The following is a 9,760-nucleotide window of genomic DNA, read 5'->3' as shown; positions in this document are numbered from 1 at the left end:
AAAAAAAAAAAAAAAAAAAAAAAAAAAAAAAAAAAAAAAAAAAAAAAAAAAAAAAAAAAAAAACACGGTGCATTGAATTCGTACCTTCTTTGTTTATGCCATGACATTTTAATCATGCCATGCAGAAACGATTCCAGAATGATATGGCAATTAATAATAATCTCATAGATGTGCTACAAGATCAAAAGTGGGAGAGTGTTCCTTGGAAATGGTTGCAGGTTGGGGACATTGTTAGGGTGAGTGCTTTTTTATTTTATTGCTAACCTCAGCTTTCATTTGTTTTATCCTATATCTCGATTTTGAATTTTTGAAAAAAGACAAAAAAACCCCTTGAAGAACAAGGTTGTCATCAGATAGGAGTTTGTTTCCCCTCCTTTATGATTTGACAGTGATACTTTAATTTATATTTATGTGTTTTCTTTGTTTTTAATCACTAATTAACCCATAAATTAAGTTGATGTGTTATGATACATTTCATCTTATATCAATGCTTTTATCACTCCCCTTGACTTATGAGCTTAGAAATTAGCGTAAGACCCAATAAGTAATTAGTGACGAAGGTAATGGACAGTACAAGATTTGATCACAAGACCACCATACTATGTTCAATCACTATTGAACCCAAATTCTTAGGCTGATGGATGATGATGAATTTAATCATATATCAATGCTTTAATAATATATAGTATAACTAGGTTTTAAAACCTAGAGTTTCCTCAGTTTAGAATATTTCTAACGATGATCTCTTCTTTCATCCCTGTTACCTTTCACATTCACTTGCTACCCTTCAAAGTTGTATGGCCTTTGGGTTTGATGGAACAGGTAGGCCTAGTAGAGCATTGGGTTGTCATTGAACTAAGCATATATAAGATGAAGGTGAATGGTGGGTATAGCTGCTGTCATGCAAGATTGGTTGAATGGGGGGCAATAGCTTTTGCACTCTCTACAGATTTTGATGAAAATCTTATTAAAAAAAAAAGGACTTTGATGAAAGCTTGAATAGAAGGTCACAAAAGGATTTTTCATAATCATTTGGTAGGCTTTATTCTTTTGGATGGAGTCCTTGTTTGTATAGTTAGTTTAGGTCTATTTGGCTCCTTTTGTTGGGTTGTAATTTTATATACTCTTCTGCATTTTTTTTTTCTTTTTTTTTTCTCAGTCTCAATGAAATTTCGATTTTATTCTTAAGAAAAAAATATATAGAATTCGACTACAAAAGGAGGTTCCACAAAGGAGACTACCCAGAGGACAGTGGTTGAGAAAGGGAGACAAAGTATTTGAGCTCTCTATAGATTGGGTCTCCCCATAGTGTGACCTTTAAACTTCCATTGAGATAATGTCATTGATGCAGGTTCGGCAAGATGGATATTTTCCTGCGGATATTCTTTTCCTTGCTAGTACAAATCCAGATGGTGTCTGCTACATTGAGGTTCTCTTTTCCGTCTCATTTCCTATTTAAGTTCTTTTAGTTTTGATTACATTAGGTTTTTTTTCCCTTCCGTTCATTTTAAATAAGCGCTGGTCTAATAATGGTGATAAATTCAGCCTTCCAGAAAGTTAAAATGTTAGGATTTTTATTTATTTATTTATATTTAATTTTTGGGCTCATAGACTGCTAACCTGGATGGGGAGACAAATTTGAAGATTAGAAAGGCCCTGGAAAAGACGTGGGATTACCTGACTCCAGAGAAGGCATCTGAATTTAAAGGTTCACAATCTATATGTACTTTTTATCATCTTGTGGGTTTTGCGGCTATTTTCGTCATGAAATGATTATGCATTTCTTGATTACTTTATGGTCCAGAAACTGATTAAATGTGATAAATATGACATAATAAATGCAAGGCAGGACACCTGGTTATAGAAGAATACAACGAGGACTAGCTGAAGGCTGAATGTCTGTATGTTGACTTAATAACGTTTAATGGTGGGAATAAGAAGCAATTCTTAAGACTTTTGATGACAAAAATATAATTAATAGATAATTAAGAAAATGGGAAATATCTCCTTTATGTTCGGTTTGCTGTCTCAAGGTACGGATGGATCTCTTGGACACATTGACTATTCAATTCAAGTTTAAGTTGTTTAGTTATTTTGAGTCTTTGCTTTCTTATACTCCGAGTAAACAATGTCGTTGATAATGTTAATGATCTATGGTTCCATGTATGATTTCGTTTCTTTAGTTTTCTTTGTGCATCTTTTAGATTCAAGAGAAATAATAGTTATTCTTTACCTTTTCAAAATGCAGGTGAAGTACAATGCGAGCAACCAAACAATTCACTCTACACTTTCACAGGCAATGTTATTATTCAGAACCAAACGTTACCTCTCAGCCCAAACCAACTTTTATTACGAGTACGATTATTTTTTTCCTTTCAATGCTACGACTTGGCTTCTTGCTGTTGATGTGTGCTTTTATGAATCTTAAAAAAGTTGATTTTGGTCCAACCAAATAGGACTTCTTTCTCCATAGAAACCGTTGTGATAAAAACTTATTTTCTATTTTCCCATCCAAATATATATATATATATATATATATATATATATATATTTTCTATTTGTGAGGGCAACTTTTGCTTTCACTATTTCTTCGTTCTTGATTTAATTAGTTATGCTTGGCAAGTGCTTTCTTGTTTGCATATTTGCTTAACTATACAAACCGCTAACTTCTATGCTTTCTCAATATGATGTTTTACAGGGATGCAGTCTCAGGAACACTGAGTATATAGTTGGGGCTGTTATTTTTACTGGCCATGAAACAAAGGTCTGTTATCCTGCATCAATTAGTGGACATTACTTGATCTGTATAATAACATTATTATGGTTAAGGTGCCAAAGGTTATTTTCTTGATTTCATGGTTTATTTTGAGAGGTTTAAGATTTAAGGGTTGAGCTCAAGTTATTGGAATCAATAATTTTTTTTTCTCATGGGATGTCTAGAAGGACATTAACATAAAAGAGTTACTGAGGAAACACATGAAGATTTGGAATATATATGGAAAAAATTTCACGATGTGAGCACCTTATCAGAAAGAGCTTTTGTAACTTCTCTATATTTTTATATTTGCACAGTGGTTTGATTTTTATTTTCTTCTTCAGTAGGTTCAGACCAGACATTGATTCCCCTTGCCTTTGCAACCACTTTGATGAGATTTACTTGTCAACTTTGAGTTGAGGGGAGCACTGTGTATCAGCTTGGGAAGTAGGTAGTCAAAATGGTGCAAGGGAATCTGGTTAGCCTTAACCTTACGTATTGTGTTGTATCACACAAGCTGGACGAAGGAATAGAGACTAGATGGTGGCTTGAGCATGAGAGCTTGGAACCTCTCAGCCCTTCATATGTACTTCCATTTTCCTGTTAATAAAAATCTTATAGAATCTTTGATCAACATATTAAAAGTGGGTTTATAATGATTAATCCGGTTTGTACCCCATTTAGAGTGGCTCTGGTGGCAAGAGCTTGGATCTCTTGGAGATATCCTCTAATGATATGTGTTCCACCATTATGTGGAAAATTTAATGATTTGAAGCTTATCGTCTCTCGGAGTTGGTTTGGGGTCGTGCAAAGCCTCCTTCAAGATTAGTGTAGTGGGGTGGGCCATGATAAAGTAGGGTGGAAAAAAATAATCAACCTGGGCTCTTTCAGTGTTACTTTTCATCCCATTTTGTGTGCACTTCTTTTTTAACATCCTTACCTCTTAACTTATTGGTTTTTTTTCCTTTTCTTGGTTGAACTTCGATGGTGCTGGTTATATAAGAACTCTGTTTGGAATAAATAAATATGCAGGTTATGATGAATGCTATGAATGTTCCCTCCAAAAGGAGTACCCTAGAAAAGAAACTCGACAAACTTATACTTACACTATTTGCTACTCTCTTTATGATGTGTTTGATTGGAGCCATTGGCAGGTATGATTAACTTGATTCGTTTTGTTGATAAGTTCTCTACTCATTCTTTTTCAGTTTCTGTCGTTGATGGTTTATTCTATTTCTCTGGTGCTTTGGAATTTGTAGTGGCGTGTTTGTAAACCAAAAGTACTACTACCTAGCTCTTGATAAGGGAGGGGAAAACCAATTCAACCCTCGCAATCGATTCCTGGTAACTTCTTCGTATGGTTAATTTTTTTCTTTACTTTTGTTCATCTTATTTTTGTTCTGTTGAGTCTGAACTATGACTTCCACAGGTTGTCGTTTTGACCATGTTTACTCTGATTACTCTGTACTCGACAATTATTCCTATATCTCTATATGTTTCCATTGAGGTGTGTAATATGATCTCTTATTTAATTAATCCTGCAGTAGTAATGCACAGACTCATCTATTAGGACTTATTTTCCCTCTCTACGCAATTTTCAGATGATCAAATTTATTCAATCAACACAATATATCAACAAGGATCTGAATATGTTCCATGCTGATAGCAATACCCCTGCACTGGCTAGAACTTCTAATCTGAACGAAGAACTTGGACAGGTAAATATTTACTTGAACAAATATTTTAGAAGCATTATGGAAATTTTAACCTTTTTCTCAAAGATCGAATTTCATTCATTTTAAATTGTGGCTTTTGATCAGGTAGAGTACATCTTTTCAGATAAAACTGGTACTCTTACTAGGAATCTAATGGAGTTCTTTAAGTGTTCAATTGGTGGAGAGGTTTATGGCACTGGTATCACTGAAATAGAGAGGGGAATTGCTGAGCAGAATGGCTTGAAAGTGGAAGAGGTTTGTGTTCTATACCACATACATAGTGATGAATGGTGATACAAGACCAGTTCAACTTAAAGAGTAGTTTTTTTTTGGCAGGTGCACAAATCAGCAAATGCTGTACAAGAAAAGGGATTTAACTTCGATGATGCTAGGCTGATGAGAGGAGCATGGAGAAATGAACCCAACTCTGATCTTTGTAAGGTATTTTAACTATTCTTAATCAAACTAAAATAATGTGCTCAGTCAGGAGTGTTGACCAACCAACAACCACACATTTTTTTTTTATTCTAAGCTTTGCACCTTCAACGTAACATTTGGGACACCATCTAGTTTATGAGGTTTTAATTATGTACGAGTTCTTGATTTTGGGGTTTTTTTTTTACCTTTTTCTTCTTATTGATTGGACTGGTTTTATAATCTCTCTCATTCTCTCTTATATGTTGTATTTATGTTCTTTGAATTACTATGCTAGCCATTCCTTTCAAGGACAAGAAGGGAATGTTTTGGAAGAATTTAGTTCTTGTTTTTTTTTTGTGTTCAGTTTGGCTTGAAAGAAACCATTAGACCTTTGGTTCCAAGGAAAGAGTCTACTCGGTTTTTCTTGAGAATGCTCTTTATCTTATTTTTTTCATGTTGTTAATTGAATTTTCATTCTTTCTTATAGTTTTGCTTTACTTTTGTCCAATTGGGTGGAGATATTTAATGTAACTCTTTGGATCGGTGCCGTTTCCCCCCCTTTTGTAAACTTCATACATCAACGAAAATATTCTTATAAGAAAAAAAAGGAAACGTGCCACTGAAAGACTATTAAGACAAAGATGGGTTGTCAAGAACGTAAAGAAGGCAGGATGAGTAGTTGGTTACATCTAGCATGGGAATACATGAACGGTAGTTGGAGTAGGGAGAAGGATCATGTTGGGAAGGGAAAATCCATGGATCGACCCGTCATTTTCTTATTTTATGATTTCATTGGAAATCTTATCAAGACAATTCATATTTAATATAAAAAGAATTTATATGGTTCACGTTGAACTTGCAATTGTTCATGAATTGTGGTTTTACGATTATGATTAATATATCTAAAGAAATTGGGAAATATCTCGTAGGATAAACTTTTAACAAGGACAGTGGAACTTGATGCATTTTCTTTGTATTGATAGAGTGGTTGTTGTATTTGAAGCCTTGATACATGCCATATTGGCTTACCAGGTGTGATGGCTTGCAAAAAAAAAACTAATAATGATGTTATGTTTATTTATTAGGAATTTTTCAGATGCCTTGCTATTTGTCATACTGTACTCCCTGAGGGAGACGAATCCCCAGAAAAGATCATTTATCAAGCTGCATCACCTGATGAGGCTGCTTTAGTAACTGCGGCTAAAAACTTTGGCTTCTTCTTTTACAGGTTTGCACATCGAATGCAAATATGTTCCATGAATTGAGGGACAATTTTATCTTGAGTTTGTTAAAATAACAACAGATTCCAGTGAATTCTGTCTCGTCTCTACTTGGGCATTATGTTAGTCTTATAGTGCGGTGGTTGAAACTCATGCATTTGATACTTGTCTACTCCCAGTCCCATGAGGCTTTTCCTTCATGTAGCTTTGGCAAAGGGTTGAAGGATTTCCTTCCTCTTCAATTACTACACTCATTGGAAGAGGATTTTACTTGTAAATATTTTCGATGTTGATTGTCGCCATAAAAATGTACCCTTGGCAATTGGCATAGTATGACATGCTTAACTTCAATTAAGGAATGTATATTCTTCATTCTGATTTTGGGACTAATTATAGATGAATTTTCCCAATTGTATGTGTAGTAATATCAGGTAGTAATTTCTGTCCCACTTTCTATTTTCTCAGGCGCACACCTACTACAATATATGTTCGAGAATCTCATGTTGAGAAGATGGGAAAAATCCAAGATGTTTCATATGAAATTCTCAATGTACTTGAGTTCAATAGGTTGGCATACTGTATTTCCTTCAATATACTTCAAACCGATATAATTTTACTTGCAACTATATAAATTTATCAATTCTATTTGCTGTTGATAACAGTGTAAGGAAGCGTCAGTCTGTTGTGTGTCGTTATTCTGATGGTAGGCTTGTCTTGTACTGCAAGGTAATCTTTTAATATTTTTCAATTTAGCTTTCTGGTCATCAGATTTATTGATATGTGGTTAATTACACTGACCAGGGTGCTGATACCGTAGTATATGAGAGATTGGCTGGTGGAAATGATGATTTGAAGAATGTAACTAGGGAACACTTGGAGAAATTTGGATCTTCCGGTTTGAGAACCCTATGCCTTGCTTACAGAGATTTGCATCCTGACGTGTATGAAAGCTGGAATGAGAAGTTCATTCAAGCTAAGTCTTCATTAAGAGATCGTGAAAAGAAATTGGATGAGGTGGGTTAAGTAATTATGCTGTTTTCTGTTCTCGTAGTGAAGTATGCCTTTGCCCTTTTTGTCTTTATTTTTCCCTTCCACCCCCCGGCTAATTGCAAAATGCATGTTGAGGCCATTCACCATCTTAGGACATGCCCTTGATCCAGTTTTTGTTCCTTGTGGGAAATTGTGTGTTTGTGTCATTTCCTATTATTCAGACTTATGTTCAAAAGAGGAAAGTAAAACGAACAACCTTGGTGCTAGGTAGTGAAACCCCACTCATAGAGCAACAAAGAAAAAATATCATTCCAATGGTTAATACTCATAAAAGGCTATATAATTACAAAATTATGTCATTCTCTGCCCTTTTGTAACTATAGGTTATAGACCCTCATGACGAACTGGAGAAATCTCTTGTAATTACTCTCAGATGAAATTTTGTAATCTATTTCATCAATCAATGAAACGGTTTCTGTTTCTTATAAATATATATACATATATCATCTCTCTTGAAGAAGTGTGATTACTCTACTAATCAGAATCTTATAATATTTTGTCTCAGTTAATATGTGAGCGTTACTCGTATTGTTTAATGGCACAAAAGTTTATCTGTCCATGTGTATGATTTCTACCATCCTGGTGGTTGACAGCGCTTTATAGTTCATGTATGGAATGGGAAAGTTACACCACTTTCACCATTAACCTAGAATGAAATGAAAGGTGTTCTTGTAATCCCTTTTGGTTTGGGGAGGGGACACCTTGCACCTTGTCCCTTTGCCCGTTAGGCTGTTGGGTTGGTTTATTTTGGAATGAAGTAGTTTTGTTTCTTATAAGAAAAAAAAGAAGAATGGAAGGGGAAATAAAGTGTTATTTCAAACTTTAGTTGTAATAATTGCAAGAACTTCTTCCTTTGTGTTTGTCCATTTAATTGAAGAGTTGATGGAATTAATTTGGAATCTCGTATCAATGAATTCTTGTTAAATTTCCTTTAAAGGAGAACTTCCTTCTTCATGGACTTGTGGAGCCAGATTTTATTTCATGATGATATGGAATTCTCACGTAGAAATTGTTAAAAAAAAAAAAATTCAGGTTGCAGAACTTATAGAGAAAGACCTTATTTTGATTGGCTGTACTGCTATAGAAGATAAACTTCAAGAAGGAGTACCAAACTGTATACAGACGCTTTCTAGAGCTGGTATCAAGATTTGGGTGCTAACAGGAGACAAGATGGAAACTGCTATTAATATAGCTTATGGTAAGTTGACATTTTGGCAATAGCTACAACTCCATTCATCAATCCCATCACCCCCTACCAAGGGAAAAATAAAATATAACAATGCACACGAAGTCAATAATTTGATAGTTATATTATTCATAATTATTTGATTATCTTTAGTTCCCATCTTTTTCAGCGTGCAATTTAATAAACAATGAAATGAAGCAATTTATTATCAGTTCAGAAACGGATGCAATCCGAGAAGTTGAAAACAGGGTAATCAGCTAGCATTTTTTATTAGTGACTTCCTTACATGTTGGTCATTGTTATCAGCTATGTTACTACTAATACTTGCTTTTTTGTTAGGGTGACCAAGTAGAACTTGCACGTTTTACTAGAGAAGAAGTAAAAAGGGAACTGAAGCATTGTCTTGAGGAAGCGCAGCGGTGTTTACAATCTGTGTCTCCACCAAAATTAGCACTTGTTATAGATGGAAAATGTTTGATGTATGCATTAGATCCAAGTCTGCGAGTTACTTTACTAAGCTTGAGCTTGAATTGTAGTTCAGTTGTTTGCTGCCGGGTTTCTCCTTTGCAGAAAGCGCAGGTTAGACATCCTTCAGGAATTTAACTTGTTATCCACGACATGCTCCATTTTTAATTTTTTAATATTATTTTTCCGCTTACCCAAGAAGTATATTGCTTCTATTTAGATTTGAGAAAGAGAGTGACATATATTCTTTTTTTTATTAAAATATTATGCATGTATGTTTCAGAGAGTTACCATTTGTGTGTAATACTGGTGGTATTATTGACTGATAGTTCAACTAATAATTGAATGCCTTGCTTTTATATGATATGAATGATATGATAGCTTTTAAGTAACTCAATCATTATGGGTTGGCTCAACGGTCAAAGCTCATGCTCCTCCAACATGATTAAATCATGGTTACTAGTTTTTTTATGCTAGATGATGTCTGGTCACATAATTCTTCTGTAGGATTAGTGAAAGCATGAAACTATACAAAAAATTTTAAAATATTTAAATAAGAAACCCACATTTATTGAAAGAAAATAAAAGATAAACTGGGTTTTTCATTCATAAAAGCACTAAAAGCTAGAGAACCCCCCTCTCTTTTCTTTTCTACTGTAAGGGGAAAAAAACTTTTCAGTCACTGTGTAATCATCTCTTTCAGGTGACAAGTCTGGTGAAGAAAGGTGCACAGAAAATAACACTCAGTATTGGTGATGGTGCTAATGATGTTAGCATGATTCAAGCATCTCACGTGGGTGTTGGAATAAGTGGACAGGAGGGAATGCAAGCAGTGATGGCTAGTGATTTTGCTATTGCTCAGTTTCGCTTTCTCACAGATTTACTTCTTGTACATGGGCGATGGTCATATCTTAGAATATGCAAGGTTCTAACTTTTTTTTTTTTTTTTTTT

General features: G+C 34.5%; 1 protein-coding gene across 1 annotated transcript in view; it reads left to right on the top strand.

The window, feature by feature from the left end:
• The window catches only part of LOC111458504 (phospholipid-transporting ATPase 3), a 15,766-nt gene that overhangs the window by 2,969 nt on the left and 3,037 nt on the right, over positions 1–9,760 (top strand). Inside the window, exons 5-23 of the mRNA XM_023101225.1 lie at positions 126–236; positions 1,352–1,429; positions 1,612–1,708; positions 2,249–2,355; positions 2,699–2,764; positions 3,788–3,909; positions 4,015–4,099; positions 4,185–4,262; positions 4,357–4,473; positions 4,576–4,725; positions 4,807–4,911; positions 5,973–6,115; positions 6,573–6,674; positions 6,770–6,833; positions 6,909–7,121; positions 8,190–8,355; positions 8,513–8,592; positions 8,683–8,922; positions 9,512–9,733. Of these exons, the coding sequence (XP_022956993.1) occupies positions 126–236; positions 1,352–1,429; positions 1,612–1,708; positions 2,249–2,355; positions 2,699–2,764; positions 3,788–3,909; positions 4,015–4,099; positions 4,185–4,262; positions 4,357–4,473; positions 4,576–4,725; positions 4,807–4,911; positions 5,973–6,115; positions 6,573–6,674; positions 6,770–6,833; positions 6,909–7,121; positions 8,190–8,355; positions 8,513–8,592; positions 8,683–8,922; positions 9,512–9,733 (2,346 nt within the window). The remainder of the gene's footprint in view (positions 1–125; positions 237–1,351; positions 1,430–1,611; positions 1,709–2,248; positions 2,356–2,698; positions 2,765–3,787; positions 3,910–4,014; positions 4,100–4,184; positions 4,263–4,356; positions 4,474–4,575; positions 4,726–4,806; positions 4,912–5,972; positions 6,116–6,572; positions 6,675–6,769; positions 6,834–6,908; positions 7,122–8,189; positions 8,356–8,512; positions 8,593–8,682; positions 8,923–9,511; positions 9,734–9,760) is intronic.

The sequence above is a fragment of the Cucurbita moschata genome, unplaced genomic scaffold, assembly GCF_002738365.1.
Source record: "Cucurbita moschata cultivar Rifu unplaced genomic scaffold, Cmos_1.0 Cmo_Scf00021, whole genome shotgun sequence".
Classification (NCBI taxonomy): Eukaryota; Viridiplantae; Streptophyta; class Magnoliopsida; order Cucurbitales; family Cucurbitaceae; genus Cucurbita; species Cucurbita moschata.
The sequence above is the reverse complement of the archived record's forward strand: the minus strand, read 5'-3'. Positions and strand labels throughout refer to the sequence as shown.